This window comes from Neofelis nebulosa, chromosome 2 (assembly GCF_028018385.1).
Source record: "Neofelis nebulosa isolate mNeoNeb1 chromosome 2, mNeoNeb1.pri, whole genome shotgun sequence".
NCBI lineage: Eukaryota > Metazoa > Chordata > Mammalia > Carnivora > Felidae > Neofelis > Neofelis nebulosa.
In genome coordinates this window covers 217,090,989-217,113,723 of record NC_080783.1, presented here as the reverse complement: position 1 = coordinate 217,113,723, position 22,735 = coordinate 217,090,989, and the positions used below count along the sequence as shown (strand labels likewise).

The window sequence follows — 22,735 nt, the reverse complement described above, 5'->3', positions numbered from 1 at the left end:
GTTAGGGACGCATCTTGAGTTCCCGCTTTGCACTTTGTGTCTCTCAGGCAATAGAGAAAGTGTTAATTCTTTAGGGTTCCTGACTTTATCGCCTGTCCTGACTGTCCTTTCTACTGTACTTTTCAGAGCTGAGAAGACCTCGTTCTGAACCCTCTAATTACTACAGCAGTGAGAGCCACAAAGATTATCCAGCTCCCAAAAAGCATAAATTGAACCCTGAGTCCTTCCAGGCAAGGCAGCAGAAACTGCTCTCCACTGCACTGAGTCTGGAACAGCCAAATATCAGGAAGCAGAGCCCTAGTTCTAAGCAGTGTGTCCCTGAGACAATCAGCCCCAGTGAAGGAGTGAGGGACCGCGTCCGGGAAACCTCCCCTCCCGTTCCAGAGACTGCACGACTCCAAGCCTCTGGATCTCAGCCCGTAGTAAAGTGGAGTCCCAAAGATCTTTACATTGGTGTGTCTACAGTACAGGTGACTGGAAATCCGAAGGGGACCAGTGTAGGAAAGGATGCCGCACCTTCACAGGTGCGTCCACGGGAACCAATGAGTGTCCTGATGATGGCTAACAGAGAGGTGGTGAATACAGACATGGGGCCCTACCGTGATAGTGCAGAGAGCGAGGAGTGCACACAGCCCATGGATGACATCCAGGTAAGCACGGACCAGGTAAGCCCGCAGAGGCCGGGGTGGCCGTCAGAGCGCCCCCCCCCCCCCCCCCACGTCTTTACAGCCGGTTCCCGCAGGTCGTGTGATTTGCTCACCAGCAGACGTTTGGAAGTGTGTTCTGACTCATGAGAGTGTTGGGGTGTCTCCTCTGCTCGGGCCACGTTTTCATTCAGAGGATCCAACGTCGTAAATGGGGCCTGAACGCCAGGGACCTGGCTGTCTGCAGAGCCCTCCCCTCCTCCCACCAGCTCCTCAGAGCTCACCCGGGGCCCTCCAGTCATCTTCCGCTTCCCTCTGCATCCGGGGAGACTGGTTTCCTATCTAAGTACCGGTTTAATAGAGTCGCAGCCCAGGAACGTCTAGAACAGGAGGCCTGTGGATAGGACTTTTAAATGACCTAAGTGACATGAGCACAGCTGTCATCTGGCTGTGGTAAAAGCATATGTGACGTGAGGTGCAGCGAAATAGCCCTAGAGCCAATAATTGGCCGTCCTTGTGATAAGCCTAGAAACGCCAGGATCCCTGGGGCACCTGGGTGGCTCAGTTGGTTAAGCGTCCGACTTCGGCTCCTGTCGTGATCTCACAGTTCTTGAGTTCAAGCCCCGCGTCGGGCTCTCTGCCATCAGCACAGAGCCCGCTTCGGATCCTCTGTTTCCCTCTCTCTCTGCCCACCGCCCCCTCAAAAATAAACAAACAAACAACAAAAAAATAACACCTCCGGAATCCTCTTGGGGCATTAAGCTTGCAATAAATTAAGAGAATATTTACTGAAGTAAACTTGAGGTTAAGCTATTAAGCAAGCTAATGCCCCTAAATAAAGTATTCCTTCTGTATTTTAGGGGAGGACCAAATGAGCAGCCTGAGTGGGAGTTTGGCCTCCTCTCTTTCCAAGTTCCTCTAGAACCCGAAACAAATGTCACAGGGAAAACCCCCCACGAGAAATTCAATAGGGCACCAGGCCTGTCGAAATGCCACAGGAGGGAGGGGCCTGGAGGTCCCCCGTCCTGGCCAGCGTTCCTGGGGAGACGTCCGGCTGCTGAGCAGCTCCCCTCTGTCCCGCTTTGAGCGCAGTGAAGAGTCCGTGTGCTCCCGTTCCTCATGGGTGGGCCGGGGGTTCCGCCACCGACCTGCCGACCCCTGCAGGCGTGGGAGGCTGCCTGAGAAATCAAAGAATTTTTTAGGTAAGGGGTTGGCAGAGTTTTCCCGTAAGGGGCCAAATGGTAAATATTCTAGGCTTCGTGGACCCTCTAGACTGTCGTGACTATTTAATCTGCTTTTAGAGCACAAAGGCAGCCTTAGATAATATCAGAGTGTTGGGCGCCTGGGTGGCTCAGTCAGTTGAGCGTCTGACTCTTCTGCTCAGGTCATATCTCACGGCTCCTGAGTTCCAGGCCCGCCTTGGGCTCTGTGCTGACGGTGCAGAGCCTGCTTGGGATTCTCTCGCTCTCTCCCTCTGGTTCTGCCCCCTTTCCTCCACCCCCTCAAAGTAAATAAATAAACTTTAAATAAATAAATAAGAGCCAGTGTGGCTATGTGCCAATAAAACTTTATTTACACAACCAGCTGCTGGCTCTGGCTATACCGCGTATCAGTACTAAGCAGTCTAGGATAGTATTTATAAACATAAATGTAAACATAATAATAAATCAGCAGACAGTGAAAATTGGCAGCTCAACCGTGTTGAGCATCTAGAATAGTGCTGTTCACTGGAACTTTCTGCGGTAATGAAACGTTCTGTGTCTGTATGTCCCGTTACAGCAGCCCCTGGCCGGTTTGGTATCTAGTGCTGAAAACGTAGCTGGTGTGACTCAGGAGCTGGATTTCTGATTTTACATCATTTTAATGAACTTAAGTTTAATACCTTTGGGTACCAGAGCTCCTTGTGGCAGCTGGCCTTTGCTAAAACAGAATTGATGCAGGAAATACAAAATAACCCGAGAAATTCTACTTTACATTTTCACTGAGTCTTGAGAGAATGATATTCCGCTAAATCAAGAGCATGTATCTACGAAAAAGCAACAGCCTCAAGAAGTATTCTGACCAAATGAAAAAATACCATTGAAAAATAATGAAGTAATTCAAGAAATGGCAAGGCGGAGTTCACGGAGGACTGAAAAATAAAACCAGTTAAAACTGATCAGTCTGAGTACTTAGCGATAACGTGACTGTGTGTACAAGGCACTTGTTAAGAAGGGATTCTTTACATAGAGGAAGAGTCATATTTTAAAATTAACCTATAACTAATACTCTGATTATTTTAACAACACCAGAGAGGTGGGGTGAAGGGTGTTGTAGCAGCTGTCTTGTTTAGGGAGGATCACAGATTTCGTTCCACTCGTGTTATTGATAGGTAAGTGGAGGCTGAAATACGCTTGTTAGGAACGTCAGCTTCCTAACGTCAGCTAGACTGCATAAAAACAAGTGACAGAATTTCTAAGTTATTGGAAGGGGAAAAAAAGGAAATTGTGACCCACTTGGGGAAAAGTTCAGGAAAAACTGCAACAACAGAAATAAGCAGAAAACATAAAATTACAGGAGTATTTTCAAACGCGATTCATTCCTCACTTTGCCAACTGACAATTCTATTAAAAGATTCTCAGTTTGGGTTAAAAAAAAAAAAAAAAGAAGGCGGCAGAATATACTCTACTGTATGCTGTTTGTAAAAGACAGAACTACAATGAAATCACACAGGAAGATCATGAAAACAAAGCCATAAAGCCCAGAAGCCACTGACAAAGATACAAAAGACAAATGAGTATAAAAGGAAAAAAGACACGAAGCACAATTCAAGGTCCATAGTATGGAGGTACCTTTTGTTGGAGAAGATAAAACCCTTATGGTGGTGGACTGCTGTGTAACTAAGCACACAGCTTCTAGATGTTAAAGCAAAAACCAATAAATACAAAGAAATGTGGAAGCCTACCCGTAATCCTAAGGTGCCACTGACCTTTGCCTCAGAATGTGTCAGATTAAGTAGATACAGAAATGATGTAAAAACACGGAACTACACAATTAGAAAGCTGGCTTTCATACATAGATTTAACATATATGATAGATTTCATGCAGGATATGCTTGCATGTAATTATGCAGATGTATGTAATTAATAAACATAGCAAACATATATATATGTATATATAATTGTTCTTTTTACATATCCCAGACACATTTGTGAAAATGGCTCATACGCTAGACCACAGCGAGAATTTGAGCAAAAACCCAAAGCTGCACATTTAAAGACTATCTTTGACCACAGTACGAGAAATGTGGAATTGGATGACATGACTTTTTGGGTCCCGCTGCTTAGCACGTTATTATTTTGCTTAAAGTTATTTAAGTTTCCTTGCTTTTTGCAGCCCTCACGATAAAAAAAAAAAAAAAAAAAAAAAACGTGCCATGTGGCATCCCAGAGCGTGGCAGTCGTGGTGATGCTAAGATGTTCTTACACTGATAAGTGTTTATAAAATGAAGGATTGTTGGGGGCGGTGACTACATGTAAAGTCATAACTTTGAGTCTCCAGAAATTCCACTTTGCTCGTAATAAAATACTCGAATACTTTCACGGAAAACGAATCAAGGTAGGACTTCTGGTGCTCAAGTCGCAAATGAAAGGCCAACATGGAAGGAAAGGAAAGGCAGTGATAGTTTTTCATTTTTATTCCTATCACAAGAATTATTCTTGTTTATTGAAAACTTGGGAAATTACCCACATGTTTTTAACTCAACATCCCATAAAATCCGCCCCCTCTAAGTGCCCCGTGTGGCCAATCCGGCCCCATGTAGAGTACCTCCGTCACACCCAGAGAGTTTCCCGTGCCCATTGGCGGTCACCTCTGCTCCCCTCCCAGCCCCAAGCAACCATTGATCTGATTTCTATCCCCAGAGCTTTGCTTTTTCTGGAAATCTCATGTCAATGGCATCATAAAATATGCAGGCGTCGGTGTGTGGCTTCTTGCACTTAGCGTACTGATTTTGAGGTTCATTCAGGTTGTCAGATAAGCATTTTATCACCTTTGTATGGGTCCCTGGAGAACACCTTAAAATCGCTTAAAACCTTAAACGGCTGTCTTCAATTTCCATTTTCAAGAGACGTGCAAGGAAATTTTTAAAAACAAGGCCATATCTCCGAGTCTGATCAGATACGTGGCAGCGCAGACTCTCAGTGAGGAGCCCTAATTGTATCTGTTAGGAATGTATTTGGGGTGCGAGTATCAGCAGCCTAATGATTTATTTTTCTCACGTGACAAGAAATGCACAGGTTCATTTGCTCGGTGACGCCATCAGGGACCGAGATTTTCCCCCGAGCGCTCTGTCCTTTTTGGCGAAATTCCTCCTGGCGCGTGTTGTTTCACGGTTACAACGTGGGTGCTGGAGCTTGTCTGTAGTCAAGGCAGGAAGAGGAGGGGACGAGCCCAGGGTGTCGATACTGTTCATCAGGAAAGCAGAAGCTTTGCCCCAAACCCCGCAGCAGATGTCTGGAGAGGCTCGTTGTCCGGAAGCGGGTCCCATGTCCTCCCTTCCGTTCACAGGAAGGTGGGAAATCAAGAAGAGGATCCTCTAACTGGCTTAGGTCAACCATGAACTGTCCCCTCAGGTTGGCTCGGCGCTGCCCTCTAGAGGACTGGGGGTCTCTAGGCAAGGCCTTGCTGGGAGGTGGCGGGGGGGGGGGGGGGGCGGAGGGGGCATCCTTTAGGTTACCCATAGAGTCACCACGATAACATGTACCCAGGGACAGTTCCATTAAGTGGTTGATCCTAGATGCGAGCGGAGAGCAGGCACAAGGCAGAAGTCCCCTAAGATTTGACTAAAGGTTTCAGGCCAAACTATGATTTGGAGAGAATCAGGCGTCCGCACACTCGGGTGAGTTGTGTAAAACCTTACAGTGATACCGGGGTCCAGCGGATGGAGGTGGAGGGCCGCCCTCCCTTCGTTTCTCTTCCCATGGGTGGGCAGGGTCGGCAGGGGGGGCGGGGGGCGGGTGCTGGATAACGTCTGCGGTTCTCTTTTAACATGAGCGTTTCTGTGACTTCCGGATTCCAGGTGAACATGATGACCTTGGCAGAGCACATCATCGAAGCCACGCCTGATCGAATCAAGCAGGAGAGTTTTGTGCCCACGGAGCCCTCGGCTTTGGAAAGAACAGACACTGCCACCATCAGCAGTACCATGAGATGGCTGGCCAGTTACCTGGCCGATGTCGATCGTCTGCCAAGCGCTGCCCAGATCAGGTCCGTGGAAGTCCGTGGGCCACTGACCAGCGTGAACTCCCGGGCTCAGAGAAGGGCATGGGAGGCTCATTCAGTCTGATGAATGCTGTGTGATACGAGACCTCCCGATGGAAGGAAGGAAACTTTCAGGTCCCTCTTCCCCACCTCTTCCGTGACTTCTCTCCCCTCGTGCATGTGAGATCACGTCCCACGATGTTTCTCTCCCCCCAGTTCAACTGAAGTTTCGTCAAGGGCGGGAAAATGTCTTCAGTGGGCTTAGTATTTAGCATCGTGCTAAACTCGTAGCAGGTGCTCGGTAGGAACTCACTCACTGAAGGACAGTTACAAGTACAGAGGATGTTTAGCAACTCGCTGCGCTGAAGGGAGGCATATTCTTGCTGGTGCGCAGTGGCTCTTGTCTCTTTACTCAGTATGTAACGGGTCATGCAGGTCAGTCACCAGTCTCTCTCCCTTGTGTCTCCTCTTGTTTCAGAAGTGCATATAACGAGCCTCTAACCCCTTCTTCTAATACCAGCTTGAGCCCTGTCGGCTCCCCAGTCAGTGAAATAGCTTTCGAGAAACCCAGCCTTCCCTCAGCAGCAGATTGGTCTGAATTCCTGAGCGCGTCTACCAGTGAGAAGGTAGAGAATGAATTTGCTCAGCTGACTCTGTCTGATCACGAGCAGAGAGAGCTCTATGAAGCTGCCAGGCTTGTCCAGACCGCTTTCCGGAAATACAAGGTAGAGTAGAAGAGGGCTCTGATGTTGTGACGTTTCGTAAGGTGGGGGAGAATAGACGAAAGTCAGAATCATCCAAACTAAAACCTGATGCCATTTTTTTCTCCCACTATATATTCTATAGAATCGTTATTTGGACTTACTATGTCACAGGAAATTATTAATAATTTTCAGAAGCCTCAGTGAAATAAAACCGATCAGTAGTGCAATGTCAGCATCTCAGTTTATTCTTGGCAGTGATAATGGATATTTATCCTTTAGTTAACATTGAGTAAGTTGACACCTCCACCACAAGGAATTTATGACCCAAAGCAGGGATTTCTAACTGGATGGAGGCCTGGGACTGACCGTTGGTGGCCCGTGGACGCCTAAAATTTTATGGTGAAGCTTGTGTGCGTGCATTTTTGGTGGGACAGGGTCCGTGGCCTTCCATATTCTCAAAGGAGCCTTTGACCACCCTGAATAGGTGTGAAAAGCCAATCATCCTCGATCCCACAGTAGAGCAGCCCGGGTTAGGTTAGGAACGACGACGGAGATCTGGCAGAGCGCGTAAGGACAAATAGTACAATACCTGACTCGTTAAATACCTGGCAAATGAAGACTTTTAGGCCTCCTAACATCCAACTATTATAGTTCTATTTAGAAGCAGGAATGGGAGATCTATTCTGTAAATTCATTTTTTTCCTGATTTCTGCTTATAACTGATTATCACCGTATTTTGGTAAACCTGGGGTCTCGGAGAAAGTTACATGTGAGTAACAGTTCTATGTAAGTCTTAAAAAAGTTGAAATTTCTTACACTGAATCGTGGTTTTGCTTCACTTTACCCTTCAGGGCCGACCCTTGCGAGAACAGCAAGAAGTGGCTGCTGCCGTCATTCAGCGTTGTTACAGGAAATACAAACAGGTAAACCGCGGCTTTGGGTCACAGTGGGAAGTGCGCCTTGTCCAAACAACAGGCCCCTGAGGATGTTAGCATGTGGTTTGGCCTAAGAGTACTATGTCCAGTGCCCGATTCAAAGACCAACTTTGAATTATGTTGACCAAAGAAGCAAAACAAAACAAAACAAAAAACAAAGGAAAATATTCCAGAGGGGGAAGGAAAAAACTACCCCAAAAAAACATTCGCAGTTAAACTTATCCCACAGGGTAATTTTTGTTCAGATGGTTGGCCTTCCGGTATGATCACCCAGCTGAGATGCTGATCTGGCACAAAGGAAGTTATCTGCGTCTGAAGGGAGGATCTGTGTTCTAGTAATTTTGCCTACAGCCTCCGTAGCCATTAACTCCACTAGGGAGTTTGATGTGGTGGTCAGAGAAGGTGAACGGTGGCAGTTATCTTTGACCTTGAGTTGTATAAATTATATACTGTCCAGCCACTTTTCTTTTCCACTTCCTCCCATCCGTTTTCACACGAAGACTTGTAAAATTCTGAAGAAGCTCAGAACATCTTAAACTGCTTTCGCATTCCTCAGTTAAGACGTGCAGGAAGAATTTCTAAGTGTTCTTTACACAGGGCTGCTGTTTCCAGAACAACCTGTAAGCTTGCCTAACTGCCATCCCTTGGGAAAGGGAACTAACTAATGTGTACGGGGCCCCTAGGATATACGAGATCTTTTGGGCACATCATCCCATCACGTGTGCTCTCTACAATGATTGGAAGTAAATAACTTTATTTCTATTTTTCAACAAAGAAGCTGAGGCTCAGAGAAACTAAGTAAATATCAGACTTTCCTAACCACCTGGGTGGTTGGAAACCATACAAACTTGCCTAATTCAGTTTTGACTGGTCCATGGGATAAAGTTCAGGCCTGTCAGTAGGTTCGAGAACCTTCTATGAGACTATGCCATACGGAGGTTTTAAATGCTTATGTAAGGAATAGTGAATGCTGAGAAGTGGAAGTGTGGTACTATGTTCTCTTGCTACGATCCAGGGTTCACTTTGATTTCTGATATGGGTTGCCATTTTCTTGAGTTTCTCTAGGATTAGTGAAAGGGGGTGGGCTGGGAGGAGTCCTCGACTTATAGCCAATTGAGTTCATGATCCCAGAAAATGAAGGTTTATTGTGTAAACGCTGACACCACAGTACCTGGAGCTCTGCAGCAGGGAGCCACGCTCACATTAGAACAGATGCCACACAGAATCCACGTGTCAGGTCTGTGATTAAAACAGGTGTTTATTCCAAACATGAGTTCTGTTTTTGTTTTTTAAAACGCCCTCCCAGGGGCGCCTGGGTGGCTCAGTCGGTTGAGCATCCGACTTCGGCTCAGGTCACGATCTCACGGTTTGTGGGCTCAAGCCCTGCGTCGGGCTCTGTGCTGACAGCTCGGAGCCTGGAGCCTGCTTCGGATTCTGTGTCTTCTTCTCTCTCTGCCCCTCCCCTGCTCACGCCCTCTCTTTTTCAAAAATAAGTTAAAAACAAAACAAAAACCAAACCAAACAAGCAAAAAACTCTCCCAAAGAAGTATTGTCTACAACCAGGAAGACAGAAGGCAATATTTTTTGAAATACTGGCAAGTAGAAGACAAATATTTTGGAAGACAGAAGGCATTAAGATAGCCAGATTGCCTTTTTCTTTTTTCTTTTTTTTTTTTTTTTTTTTTCCGGTTGGGAGTTTTATTGGTTCTGGTTTTTTATTTCATTCTATTCAGCAGTCTAACATTAATCTTGTATTTTCTGTTTCTCCCCAAGCTGACATGGATAGCCTTGAAGGTAATGACACCCAAGTCCCTCTCACAAACCATTTCACCAGAGTCACAAACGCCACACCCATCACCAGCGATAAGAAGGGGCCATTAAGACGGCAGGGTCTTGAGATAGGCATCCTCCCCTTGCCAGGCCGCCGAAGTACGGTGCATCTCTGGGGACCATGTGGCTATTCCGTTGCAGTGGGTTTTGGCATTAACAGTCATTGGACACTTTCTTGGCCATGTCCGTCTAGAGAATCCATCCGAGCCAATTACCGTGAGCCCCACGAGCCCCAAAATGCACCACCCTGCTGCCCAGCGTGCTTCCCTGGGTTCCAGTAATTTCTGCATGTGCAGTATGCACAGGCCGAGTGGACGAAGGCCACAGGAGCCCTGCAGCATGCAGCGTTCTTGTCTTAGGAGATTTTGGGGCAAATGAAAACGGAAAGCAGGTCAGACAAGACCTGAGAGGATTCTTGCACAAGGGTCCTTGAACATTCTTGAGAGGTCAGTCCGTTCCCTGCCCTCAGTCCAGCTCATACAGGCAGGGATGTCCTCAGGCACAGGGATTTTTCTCAGGAGTATTTTCCCCCAGGATGGTAAGTTGCCTTCTTGTAAGCAAAGTGCTTCCTTGTGACTTCTTGACCCCAGAGCCCTCCTCTTCTATGTCTCATTAGAAGTTCGAACATCGCATTTTTGAAGTATGGAGAGCTCTGGGTTTTTAGTGCCTAGAGACCGAAATGGAAGAGAACTCCTTCTCCTGTGTGTAGTTCTGCAGCCGGCTGGGCGGAGGGTCACCGCTCCTGGCTTCTGGGGAAGTCCCTGGTTCCGTGACACTTTTCCAGGTTCCATGGCATCACCCCGGTGTCGGTCCTATGAGTGTTAATCTCTTGCAGGTTAAATGTCTTAAAGGTGTCAGCGTTTCATGATAAGCCTTGTATTTGGGACCTTGCAACTCAGACATGTGTCGTATGGAACGATAGTCAGGAATCGGAGGCTGACCGCTCCAAGTGGGCGTGTGTATGGTGGTGATTGGGATGCGTAAAAAGGGTTCTCTTAAAATGGGACAGTAAATATTAGTCTTAAGCATGTAAATTATACTTTCTAAATGTGTTCTCTTTATTCCTAAATGTCTAAGTGTATTGCTGTCAAATGTGTTTCCAAGCAGGGCAAAATATTTGATACTGGGGGGGAAAAGCACATTCGAAGCGACGCATTGTCCGAAGGCAACCCTTACACTAATATTTTGCATTTGGGAAAGGTAGGTGAAGAGGTTCCTAGTTTGCGTCCTTCATAACTGAACCCAAACCAGAGAATAGCAATAATAACGATGATAATAGTGATAGCGATAGTAACAGTAATAAGCATTTTCCTGCTGTCCCTTCCCCAGCAAACCCAAAGGACACACAGACTCGGTGGCTACTGTTACTCTCCTGCTTATTCTTGTCTCCCTGCAGTATGCACTTTATAAAAAGATGACACAGGCTGCCATCCTAATCCAGAGTAAATTCCGAAGTTACTACGAACAAAAGAAATTCCAGCAGAGCCGGCGTGCCGCTGTGCTGATCCAGAAGTATTACCGGAGTTACAAGAAATGTGGCAAAAGACGGCAGGCTCGCCGAACAGCTGTAATTGTACAACAGAAACTCAGGTGGGTTGAGATGGCGTGGAGGGAAAGCTGTCCGGGGAAGAGAAGCTCTTGGCGTCGCCCAAAGAACGGCCCTGCCTGGACGTCGGGGGCCGAGCGCGCGCGTTGCAGCGACGTTCTTTAAGGGCCATTCTAGATGCTGCGACTCTACGTAGCCTTCGTACCTCTTTAGCCCCTCTCTCCACCCCGCCCCCACGCCCACCCCCACCCAGTTATCGTGACGCTTGGGTGAGAATTTGGCAGGACCGAAGTTTCCTACTCAGGAGACGGGCGCCCCCCACCCAAAGCGTGGCGTCGCTGCAGGGGAGACCTGGGGAGGCTAGCTAGAGGTGAGCTATAGTCCGTCTTAGAGTAATGAAGACGGAGCACAGTCAAATCTGCCGATGGAAGTTCAGAACCCAACAGCCCGGAAGAGTAGCAGACTCGGGCAAACCAGCCTCTAAACTAAGCCTGTCTAGTGCCGGAAGGTCTTCTTCCGCAAAATGAGCTCATGAAGACTCGCGAGAGAACAGCCCGGTGTCACCGTATTTTCCATCTCGGCCCTGCTCCCCGCCCCCCCCCCCCACCCCCACCCTTTACGGCCGGCCGGAGTGCCATCCGCGGCCTCCCCCCTTCTCTGCCGGCGACGCCCACACCCCGTGTGCCGAAGGCCGTACTGCGGGTGCGGTCGGGTTCGCCACGTCCTCTGTCCCCGCTCACCCGTTTTCAGCTTTTGCGCCTTAAGCCTGGCGGTACCCTTCCCGTGACAGTGATGTTCCGGCTTTTTCAGGAGCAGTTTGCTAACCAAAAAGCAGGACCAAGCTGCTCGAAAAATAATGAGGTTTCTACGCCGCTGCCGCCACAGGTAACATTAAGCCTCATCTAGACGGTTTACTCATCGAGAGCGATGAAACGACCCTGACCCTCCTAACCACTCATGAACTCCTGCGTAAAGCCAGTTCCCCGAAATTCATCAGGGTAAACGTCCCAAGTTGCAGTACGAGAGCCAATCTCTAACTAGGGACCGAGTTGCTGCACTGGGAGCACCGGGAACTGCCTCACGGCACGTTGTAATGTTGAGCGGCAGAGATTCCTGCCGGGTCTCCTGTCTCAGTTTGGGTGTGAGGACAGCCTAGTGGGACTGGCTGTTGCTGCCTGTTTTCTCTTCAACCTCTTACTTGTACGCCACCCTGCAGCGTGCTTTCCACTCCGAGCCCCTCCTGTGCCAGCTTGTGTCCAGAGAACGAACAGAGTTCCTGTCCTCAGGGAAGGGGTAGAAAACCACCGACTCCGGGCAGGGTTTCCCACGGAGACTTTCTGCCACGTCGCGGGCGCCCCCTGCTGTGCAGCTGAGGGAAGCCATCTGCGCGGAGACGTGCGTTTTCCATGGGGGGGGGGGGGGGGGAGGAACGGGCCCCCGGAGACAAGGGCGGCTTCCCACCAGACCAGCTAGAGGGGTTCCTCTTTGTTCCTTCAAATCTGAGGTTCCTTTGTGGACAGCAGGCTCTTTCCTTAGATTTGGGGACAGCCGGGGAGATTGTTTTGTTTTCCTGATGAGGTTAGGGTTCTGGGCTGACATCTGTGAGAGTGGCCTTCGGGGCTGAGTTTCGGTGACCCTGTGTGGTTTTGTCGCTTCCCTGTGCATCAGGAGCTGTGATCTCCAGCCAGAAACTAGCTCTCTAGTGTCTTCTTGCCTCTTCTTCTTTCACCGCACCAAAACCCCGAGCGTCTAGGTTCAGTTCGATTCCTCAGACGGTTCCTTTCACTTCAGTTTTTCTTACTCCTAAAACTTGCCAACTTCGAGAATGTTTGCGACTTGGAGACTTAATAGGGGTCAACGGCCATCTGCGCTTTTCTTTCTGTTAACAAAAGAATTCTTTTCCAGCACGTTGAGAGGAAGTGTGCTCAGAGCCACACGTTAATCGTAATAAAAATTTTAAAGAGATCATCCTTTAGGCTGTCTTTGGCATTCTCTAGCTGCGATGCTATTGGAAAGAGGCTGGTGCACACTTACTAGACCTCCGCAGCCCATCTGCCCTCTACCCTGCAGCAACTGGGGTCTCCTTCCCCGTGACCAGCTGGCCGATGAGATACCCGTATCGATACTCAAATGGGAAGTCTTGTTAGGAAATGCGTATCAAAACATGAAGCGCCTGTGACATAATTACGTTAGTTCTAGAATCCCTGCTGAGGTCGGTCTCTCTTCTCTCCCCCCCTGGGCCGTACCTTTGGCAACGTGAGATTCTCTTTGTTTGGTCGACATGATCAGGGAACTTCCCTCCGCCCTTTTCTGGACGTGCTCACCTGTGCTCGCACTCCCTCCTTCCTTCGTCCCCTCCAGTTTGTCTACCCCAGCCCTGCTGAGACTGTGGTTAACACTCTCACAACAGATTTTCTTTTCAAGGAAATTAGCTTTACGGGGCTCTTCTTTGGAGCCAGAATGTTTGCAAGTTGAATTTTCCTTGTTTCTCCTAGTCTTTGCCTCAAACTTTGAAAATACGTGTGGGTAATGCTACCTTGGTCATTATGAGCAAACTCACATCAAGTCCCCTGCTCCTTCTCTGTTTTTCTCGTCCAAAGCCATGCCCTATGTCTACATTGGGTGAGTTGAGAGGTTAAGACAGTTGGGCAAAACATCCGCGCCTAAAAGGCCGGCTCCCAGAGTAAGCTGAACAAAGGAACACTCTTATTCTTGTTTTCAAAGCTCTCTCTTTATAAGCTAGTTGAGAAGAATTTCATGAAGATTTCCCCTTTCTTAAGTTCGTGTTTTAACTAGTAATAACCTCCTGAGGGTGGCAAGAAGGTTTGTTGCGAGGAGAACATCAGATTGTGGACTTGGAATTCCTATTCATTCTTTGGGATAAAATAAAGACCCCTAGTGGCTCTTTTCCTGACTTGCCCCATAATGGTTTAGACGTTAGAAAAAAATGAGCAGGCAAATTTTAATAACTTTTGCATACCGACCGTATTCTCTTCCCATCCCTGTATCCTGAAAATCGGTAGAACTGAAAGCTCATGTTTTCCCTCGGATGAACGTAACCCTCTTTCCACGCTGGGGTATTGAGTCTTATAATTAAGAGAAACTGTCATGTGTCTTGTCCCTGCGAAGTATTAAAATAGAAAACCTCATATAACACCCTCTCAGAAAAGGTAGGTAGGTAATGGCTTCAGGAATCAATAAGGGTCCTGTCTCTTAAGAATTTTGCCAAGTCGTGTGACGCCAACATTTTTAGACCTCACGATGAATTGGTGAATTTTCTACCTGCTCATTTCACATACCCCATCACCACTCTCCTTTTCTTTCTTTCCAAAAAAAAAAAAGGGGGAACCACTTTTTACTCTTTTTTTGTTGTTGAAATAAAGCTGTGTATAAGGTTTCTGTTGTGACCCTCACGTGCTAATAGCTCTTTGGTGTTGTTTTACTGTCTAAAGCCCCCTGGTGGACCATAGGCTGTACAAAAGGGTGAGTTTAGCTGCCTGCTAGCCAGTGTTTACCTTTATCTTCCATTTTCAATATTTTGCTTTTTGCTTGCTTGCATGGGGCTGCAGCCTAGGTATGCCAGTAAGTTTCACATCCATTTTGAATGAAATAAGACAAAATGAAAACTAACCCTAATTACTAACACTGCTACTTTATACAACATGAAAAACAGTCACATACAGCAGTTGTACAAATGCATGAGTAAGCGAGAGGGAGGCCCTTCTGAAGCCGCCACAGGGCATGCTTAGAACTCGGTGGAGTCGGAACAAGGCTGCACTGGAAGAAAACGTCAAGCAGGTGGTTATTTGTGACTCAGATCATTGGCCACAATGCAATTCTCTCATCTACCGCTGTGTCCAAATTTCTAAAACAAAAAAGCTTACCAGGTGATACTGGCTTTTTTTTTTTTTTTTTTTTTTTAACGAATCGATTTCTTGTTTAGAGTTACTATTTCCCCCATCACCCTGTTCCTGTAGTTGCGTTTTGTAAATCTCCCTTTCCCTGGTGCCATGAGGTAAGTCAGTACATGAAGCTCCCCTTTCAGAACCAATGCAGCGCATTCATTATTAAAGAGCGAGCAAACCCGACTTCCAGAATTTAATGGCAATGCTGAATAAAGACGATGGGGTGGAAGGTGTGTTAAATCTGCATATTTTATATAGCAGTTAAGAGTGGACATTCCAATAGAATTTGTATTTTAAAGAAATGATGATGAAGAGGTAGGGTAGCCGATGGACACTGTTGGTGTCCTTGAGGTTTTAGACTATGATGCTGGTTTGTAGGTATACACAAGGGGCAGAAGTCTCTGTCAGAGGCGACTGCCACATGCGTGAAGGTAGAGGAAAGGATTTAGTGTCAGGAAATTGATTTAAAAGACAGGGATATAATTCACCCAAAGCAGATTCGAATGTAGATTAATTTGACACCTTTTATCCGATGGACTTAAGAGAAGATGCCCTTAAGCAAATAACAGGGGAGCAGGGGAGCCCCCACCCGTCAACTCCACTCCATTCGACACCCTCCCTTTTTAACCCCGACTTGAGTCATTTGTAAGATTTCTGAGAAGAGATTATAATTCAAAAATTCTAAAACTAATGTTTCTGAAACTAGTATTTTTCATCTAAGTGCCTTTATGTCGATGCTGGTATTTATTCATTGTATTTTAAGTCAAAGATCATCTAACTTCTTCTTAAAAGGCTTTCAAAAGATAGTAAATATCTTAGGCTTTGTGGGCCACACAGTCTCTGTCACACCTATTCAGCTCTGCCATTGCAGCATGCGAACAACAGTAGGTAATATATAAATGAATGGTTATGGCTGTGTTCCAATAAAACTTTATTTACACAGATATTCATTGGGCTAGATGTGGCCCCTGGACTGCAGTTTGCTGACTTATGATGATAGGAGAATTGAGTTTTTATAAGTTCTTCCTAAAATAAGACCCAACCCCTATATCAGATTTAAAGTCTCACATGGTTAAAACCATGGGCAGTCACTGAAAGAAAATGTATGTAAAACAGAATAAAGCAGTTCCGCTGGTCTGTAAATTTACTAGCTAGTCCTCTTGAGAATTAAGCAGCTGTTCACAGTTGTCCCATGTGGTAGAACGGCTCAGAGATGTCTGTGTTTGAAATTTAAAAAAGGGGACAAAAATCCCCACTTCTTTCTCTTTCCATTCCCTTTCACTCTCTGCATACATAAACAATATTTGTTTCCACTTAAAAAAAAAAAAAAACCCGCAAAGAGCAAATGCAGGCCCTAAGACTCAGTTTAACAAAACGGTTGTAGTATCTTGCATGTGACGTGCAATTAACACGATCCCTGCAAGGAGCCAACATTTAGCAAAAGTGGTTGCCTACGCACTTCGGAAGCTTGTTAGCTTCTGGTACGTCAGTGATCGTTTTTAAGAGAACATTTTCCAAAGGTGCTTTTCAATGTGAGAGTCCCTACCATAACTTCTTTAGCACCTGCTGCATCCATCATCACAGGCTCCTAAAACTCCTCCTCGGGCACGGAAAGTTGGAATTTCCTGACACCCCTGTGCCTCCCGGGCTTCAGGGACTTTGAGAGAGAGCAGCTGAGAAGCTCAGATTCCTTCTAGTATGGTCCTGTCTCTCTCCCTGTGTGGATGGAGGGCTAGCTTATCTGTGGCTTTGTCTAGTTACTGGTAAGATCTCGACCCCTCTTGGTTTGGTCAAGAGACCAGAGCAGAGACGTCCCACAGTGGCACTTCCTCCAACAGTCCCCAAGCTGAAATGACTCGTGGGGAGGGAGGGCATTCTCTGAGGGGAGTTCTTACTGGTGGAATTTGTGTCAAACGACTTAGCATACTTTTTTTTTTTATTAATGTACATACCATACTTAAGACATTTAAGCTTTCTGCATCAAAAGATGATATTTGATAACTTGAACTCAATTTTGTGGCGCGGTTTGTCAAACACCATTCAGCCGCACGTCCTCAATGGGTGAAGCGGAAGGCTATGTAGAAAGGCAGACGAGGTCAGTCATCGGAATTAAGGCACAGTACACCAATCTTCACTTGGGGTTGGCTAAGAAAAAGCCCCCCGGTGCTCTCGGCCGAGAGTCCTCGTGTCTTCATGCAGCCTTCCCTCCAGGCTTAGCCCCTAATTCATCCAGGCTCTTAAAGTGGAGTTTCCAAACTCTCCAGCTTCTCCTAGGGATTTGATTTGTCTTGGGCACAGCTACTTCCCTTTTAGGAGAAAACTTTTGTTGTGCACAGAGAGATATTTAAATCGGCAATCTTAATTATTTCTCTGAGTTAACTTAGGTGTTATATACTACTTTCCAAACAATGAGGATTGCTGAGGTTGAAGAGGTTTTTGAAGGGCACGTACTGAAAACCTGACTCTCCGGCTGGGTTCCGATTAAATTGACCGGGATGTAATGTAGTGTCCTAGCAGAAACCCAAGATACCTCATACGTAAAGAAATAACAAATAACTGAATTACGTGACAGATTCATCCTCCGGGTATTGAGACTAAAGAGGACAATGCCACTTTCTCCAGTTAGAAAATGGTTTTTCCACTTCCCTCTTCAAGATATTTGGGGTTTTGTGGGTATCAGGATTGGAGAGACTATTCCCTGAAGAGTGATTCCTGGACAAATCCTTTTTTCCCCTGAGATGTTACTTCTGTGACGGGGCATTATGACCTGTAACAGTCACTACAGGTATTATCAGAAACAGCGGGAATTCTGGTTTTCAAATAACCTATTTTTGGAAGTTGTTGGCCTAGTCCCCGTGTTCAGTAAAGGTGGGTGAAGCTATCCTCCTGGCATAAAAGAACCCTAATTGGGGGGAAGAAGAGGTAACTCTTTCTGGTGACAAATGTTTAAGCAACAGATTTTCTCTCTGACTGACAACTGGGTTTCTAAACACTGAACTTTACCAGATGCTGCCAGTTTTCTTGGTAAGTAGCGATTTCAGCACTGACTCTGGACAGCAGTCCTGTGAGACACCTTCAGGGGGTCGTTGTCAAGTTCTGCGGGTTCCGTTCATACTTCGTGTTCTGTTGTATATACTTTAATCCAAGGGACAGTTCTCTAACGATGCCCAAAAGTATGTTGCTTGATTGAGAAGAGTGGACGGTGCTCTAGGTCAACAACGGTGCCATCACACTTTAGTTAAATTTGACACGAGGTGTAATTCCCAGGTGGCCTGATACACTTGGTGAAGAGTAGGAAATGAATGTGTGGGATGTGTCATCATGGATGTAATTCAAATATCCAAAGTAATTTTGTCTTACTTGCCTCTTTTAGGAAATGAATATTTTTGGCACACAGTGGTGTGTGTTAAATTGCAGACAACATGCTCTGTGTCATTCTTATTGGGCCTCTCTGTCTTTTTTGTTTTGCAATCCAAATGAGATTTCTGGAAAATGGCAAGATCTCTCTTTTCCTAAATTCCCCACAAGCTATTGCAGCTCTCAGAGCAACAGGTAACTAATCAGAAAGCCGCATCTGGCTGCCCTGTATATTTTTGACGTCCAGCATTGCAAGAATATATCTGCTGAAATCCACTGACTCATGAAACATTTCTCTGGCTGAGCGTTACCAAGTAGATGTAATGAAGCGGCTTTGCCTTATGCTTTACCCATGGAGCCATTGTTTGCTACAAGTTTCGGAAGCAGGCCTACCTCATTTATTCGTGAATTCTCATTGGACGTCTGATGGAAATAAACCCTGTGTGGGCTTCTGCTGGCTTTCAGTGCTGTTGCTTTCCTACATCACTTCAGTACATTAGAATGCAACATTCGTTTTTATGTTTTCTCGTTTCTTTTTTTTTCTTTCCTTCTTTCTTTCTTTCTTTCTTTCTTTCTTTCTTTTTTTTTTTTTTTGTTGTTGTTGTTGTTGTTGTCGTTGAGACCGCAGCAATACCCCAAAGTGGGGATTATCTTCAGCCTAGAACGCTTGGGCAAATCCCGGGGTTGTCTTCCATTTTCATAGCGGAATGGCTGCAGGGGAAAGTCGCGCTGCCCTGATTGCCTCCCCTCCCAGCCAGTCCCTGGAGGGCCCTTTCCCGAGGTACCGACTGGACTGACGCGCGCAGCTCAGAAATGTGCTCCCGGCGGCTCTCCTTGCGGCCGCGACAGCCTCGTAGCCACAGAAGCTGTGGTTTCTGCCCCGGGTCAATGGTCTTCAGAGCCCCAAGGAAGACTGCTTTGCCTGTCTTCTGTGCAGTGGAATTCAGAAGCAAGCATACACACTGTATACGGGGTTTGTTTTTAGGTGACCAGGACATCCTCAGGTTAGGCTGTTTCTTGGCCCTGAATGAATGCAGCAGGTGTAATTCCTTTAGAGAACCAAAGCCTCAGTAACCAGTAGCTGAGTTGGGACAGCACGTACAACGCAACGAGAGTTGATGGAACGCCTGTCTGTATTCTAAGTTCCGCAAATACGACCACTGGATTTTCCAACGTAATTCCAACTTCAAACAAACCCGGCCCACATTTACCAAGTTTGTGTGCCGAAAAAATAGGCTTAAAACACAGGTAATGCCAGTGACACCAGTTCAAACAATTGATGTTGGTTTTGGACTATAGAATCAGTTTCTTTCTTTCTCCACTGGATTTTTCACTTGGTTTTTTGTGTCATGCGAATACAATATTGCTAGCCATAACGGATGGTGGGATGTAGTCATAACGGATGGATAGGAAAACATAAACTTTTTTTTCAACCTGGAGAATGATGAGCAGAAATAATTATTATGAAAGAAGTACACTCCTTGTAGCACATTTTGGAAATACAAATAAGCAAGGAGAAAAACCCAGAGGTAATAACGACTAAACTTTCATTGTGACCCCTCTCGTGCTAAGATGTGTGTTGACATGTGCCTGTTAGTGGCTGTTCATGTCCTAAGACAAGGCAACACCAAATTTCTGTAACTGTTGAAACTCTGATCTGAAACGTCTGGTTTTTTAGAATTGGCTAACAAAAATTCTAGTGTCAAATGCTCGAAAACTACTTTGGTGATACAGTGAATTGTTTTGCGTTTCTCTAGAGGCAGTATAACATTCAAACGTTACTTTTTGTCCAATTGACGTTTGACGTAAAACAAAAAGAAAATTAGGTACCCCTAGCCCATCCTAATAATCTGCCCTCAAGTGACTTAGAACTCGATTTACGGCTTCAGTAGGGCAGATTGTGAAAGTCTCTCAATTTCATCTCAACTTTGAGAGGTTAATTAACATCCACACAGTCTGCCAGTTGGAAATTGGAGGAGGCTAAAAATCTTCCACTTCCTTGATTCTTATTCCCACTTCTTTCACTTCTCAGATCTATTTTATAAAGTTGGTAGGTACATTTTATACGGAGGAAATTTTGTTCTGCAGAACACTGTAATGAAAGCAACATAAGGTCTTATAAGGGACAGCATCTCAGAGCTGAGGAAATACAGTTGTTAGAAATACAGTTGTGAATTGTTACCAGGTTTCAACAATACACTCGTCTCGCACCATGGAGATGTTTCCAGAGGCCTTTGGAGAAACCAATACAGTAATTGTTGTTCTTTTTGTTGATTTATTTATTTTGAGAGAGAGCACCAGCAGGGGAGGAGGAGGAAAGAGAGGGAGAGGGAGAGAGAGAGAGAGAGAGAGAGAGAGAGAGAGAGAGAGAGAGAGAATATCCCAAGCAGGCTCTACACTGTCAGCATGGAACCCGGCAAGAGGCTCGATACCATGAACCGAACCTTGAGACCATGACCTACCTGAGCCAAAACCGAGTCGGACGCTTAACCGACTAAGCCACCCAGGCGCCCCCAATAATTGTTTTTTTAATTGTTTTGTTGTCCTGAGGTATATCGGAGGCAGCAGGGTGGGGAGGCGAAAGGCAGACAGGCCTGGGCCCAAATCCCCGCTTGTTACCTGTATTGTCTGGGGCAGGTCGCTTCATTGGTGTAAAAATCTCAGGTTCTGCATTTACAAACTGGAGATGATGGTGATGTGTCTGGAGGCCTAAACAAGGTAACAAATACTAAGTAGCCTGTACAGCTGTTGAAACAGAAGGCCTCTCTTCCTCTTTCCCTAAATCCTCCTTGAGCGACTTTCTGTAAAAAAAAAAAAAAAAAAAAAAAGCCTATGCTGTTGAAGCCATTCTGGTATCATTTATAATGCTAACGTTCTGTAAAACCTTCATCATGGAACTAAGAACTAAGCTCTCCACTGTAGCTCAGAAGCGATGCAAGCCTAGAAGACGTATCTTGAGATTGGGGCGTCTCCTTTTTCCAGCACAGATGATCATCGTCACCTCTGTGTGTATGGACGTGTATCTCTCCTTCACCCAGAGCCGCGCGAGGCTACCGCCACTTCATAGCAGAGCATTTACATGGTGACCTTAAAACCTTATGGGAATTTAGTAGACTCTTTCATTAATTTCAAGAGAAATTACAAAAAAAAAAAAAACCTACAAAAACAAACGTGACCATTATAATGAAAAGAAAAACGTTTAAGGTACAGGCCCCATGACCAGCTGATTACAGCTTCTTCGGTATGAGACTGTAGAAAACGTTTCTGGTTTATAGTTCACCCTCCTTTTTCTCTCAGTGATGAACGTGATATTTTTATAGCGTTCGTCTTCACTCTAGAAGAACTGTGGATGGATATCTGTGTTTATGCTGTCAGATTTTGAGTTCGGAATTCTTCAGATTCTAGAAAGCTCATCAGTGATGGAGTCACTGTTGCATATTTGTGAATGAGTTCTGTACTAGTGCAGAAACAAGATGTCGCATGTGAAGCAGCACGCACACTTTGCAGTGACTCAGCCACTAGGTCTGCACAAGTACAGACACTTTGCATGCCCGGAGCAAAGGGGGCATCAGTGCATGCCTGGCATTTTTCCAGCCAAAGGGCTGTTAGTATAGATACTGCATGTTTAAAAATTGAACACACGACACGGCATGTTTCAATTTTTAAAAAGCCATTTCTTTATCAAGTATGCATGTCCAAAACTAGGGACCTATGATGATGCACACTTCTGTACTGTGATATGATCCAAATTACCCTAAAATTTAATAATCCGTGGTATATTTAATTATAAAATTGAAAACTGATACCGAGATCCAGTTAGGAACACAGCAATGCGTTCTAAACGTGCCTGTTAAGAAAGAAAGTTGACCGTTCTGAAGAGACCGTTTGATCAAGCTGGACCTGGTGTATTTAGTAAATATATCAGACAAATCAGGTTTCCGAACGTGGTAATTCTTTTTAGTATTAATGATGATGGTAATAAAGCTTTTTTTCTGAGAGAGAGCAACTTCTCTCTGAAGAGATTGCATCAACTTGGCAGAATATTCAGAAACGATTCTGCTTGGAGGTGGTAAATATCCTGTTTTCTTAAATTGCTGTAATAGCGTGCGTGCAGGCCACTGAATCCTAGCCTGTGTGATACAGCAGTAACTCACTACTTGTTTTCAAAATGTTTTCTCCAAGTGTTAACAAGAATCTATTTAGAAAGTAAACTGGCATTCGTTTTAAAATAGAATGTAAACACACTGGTATCACTTAATAGGAGACGCTTTATTCTTAGAGAATCAGAAAAGTGCGTTTGGGAATTCCCTCTGTAGATAGAGGCCCATATGAGCGACAGCCAATCAGACTTTTCCTTGTCGTGCTGCTGAGACATAGGGCATACGCATCCTGAGAAACGGCCGCTTCTGTTCGGCTAAAGTCCTTCTTCCGCCCCCATTTTTGGGAAACACAGGTTATGATGTGGTACGTTACATAGAGCTGCCAGCTGGGTGCCATATACAGCACATGCTGACTTTACTAGTAGACCCCGAAGTCACACTTGGCGTTGGATCTTTTTGCTCTTAAGGCAAGA

General features: G+C 45.8%; 1 protein-coding gene across 9 annotated transcripts in view; it reads left to right on the top strand.

Annotated features, from left to right (window-relative positions):
• CAMTA1 (calmodulin binding transcription activator 1) overlaps positions 1-22,735 on the top strand; it is an 827,492-nt gene that overhangs the window by 801,523 nt on the left and 3,234 nt on the right. For 2 of the 9 annotated variants that reach the window (XM_058719242.1, XM_058719241.1), the window contains 6 exons: positions 466-650; positions 5,704-5,891; positions 6,364-6,610; positions 7,441-7,512; positions 10,751-10,944; positions 11,711-11,785. In XM_058719242.1, coding sequence (XP_058575225.1) covers positions 466-650; positions 5,704-5,891; positions 6,364-6,610; positions 7,441-7,512; positions 10,751-10,944; positions 11,711-11,785 — 961 coding nt within the window. The other 7 variants (XM_058719234.1, XM_058719236.1, XM_058719238.1 and 4 more) reach the window with 7 other exon arrangements.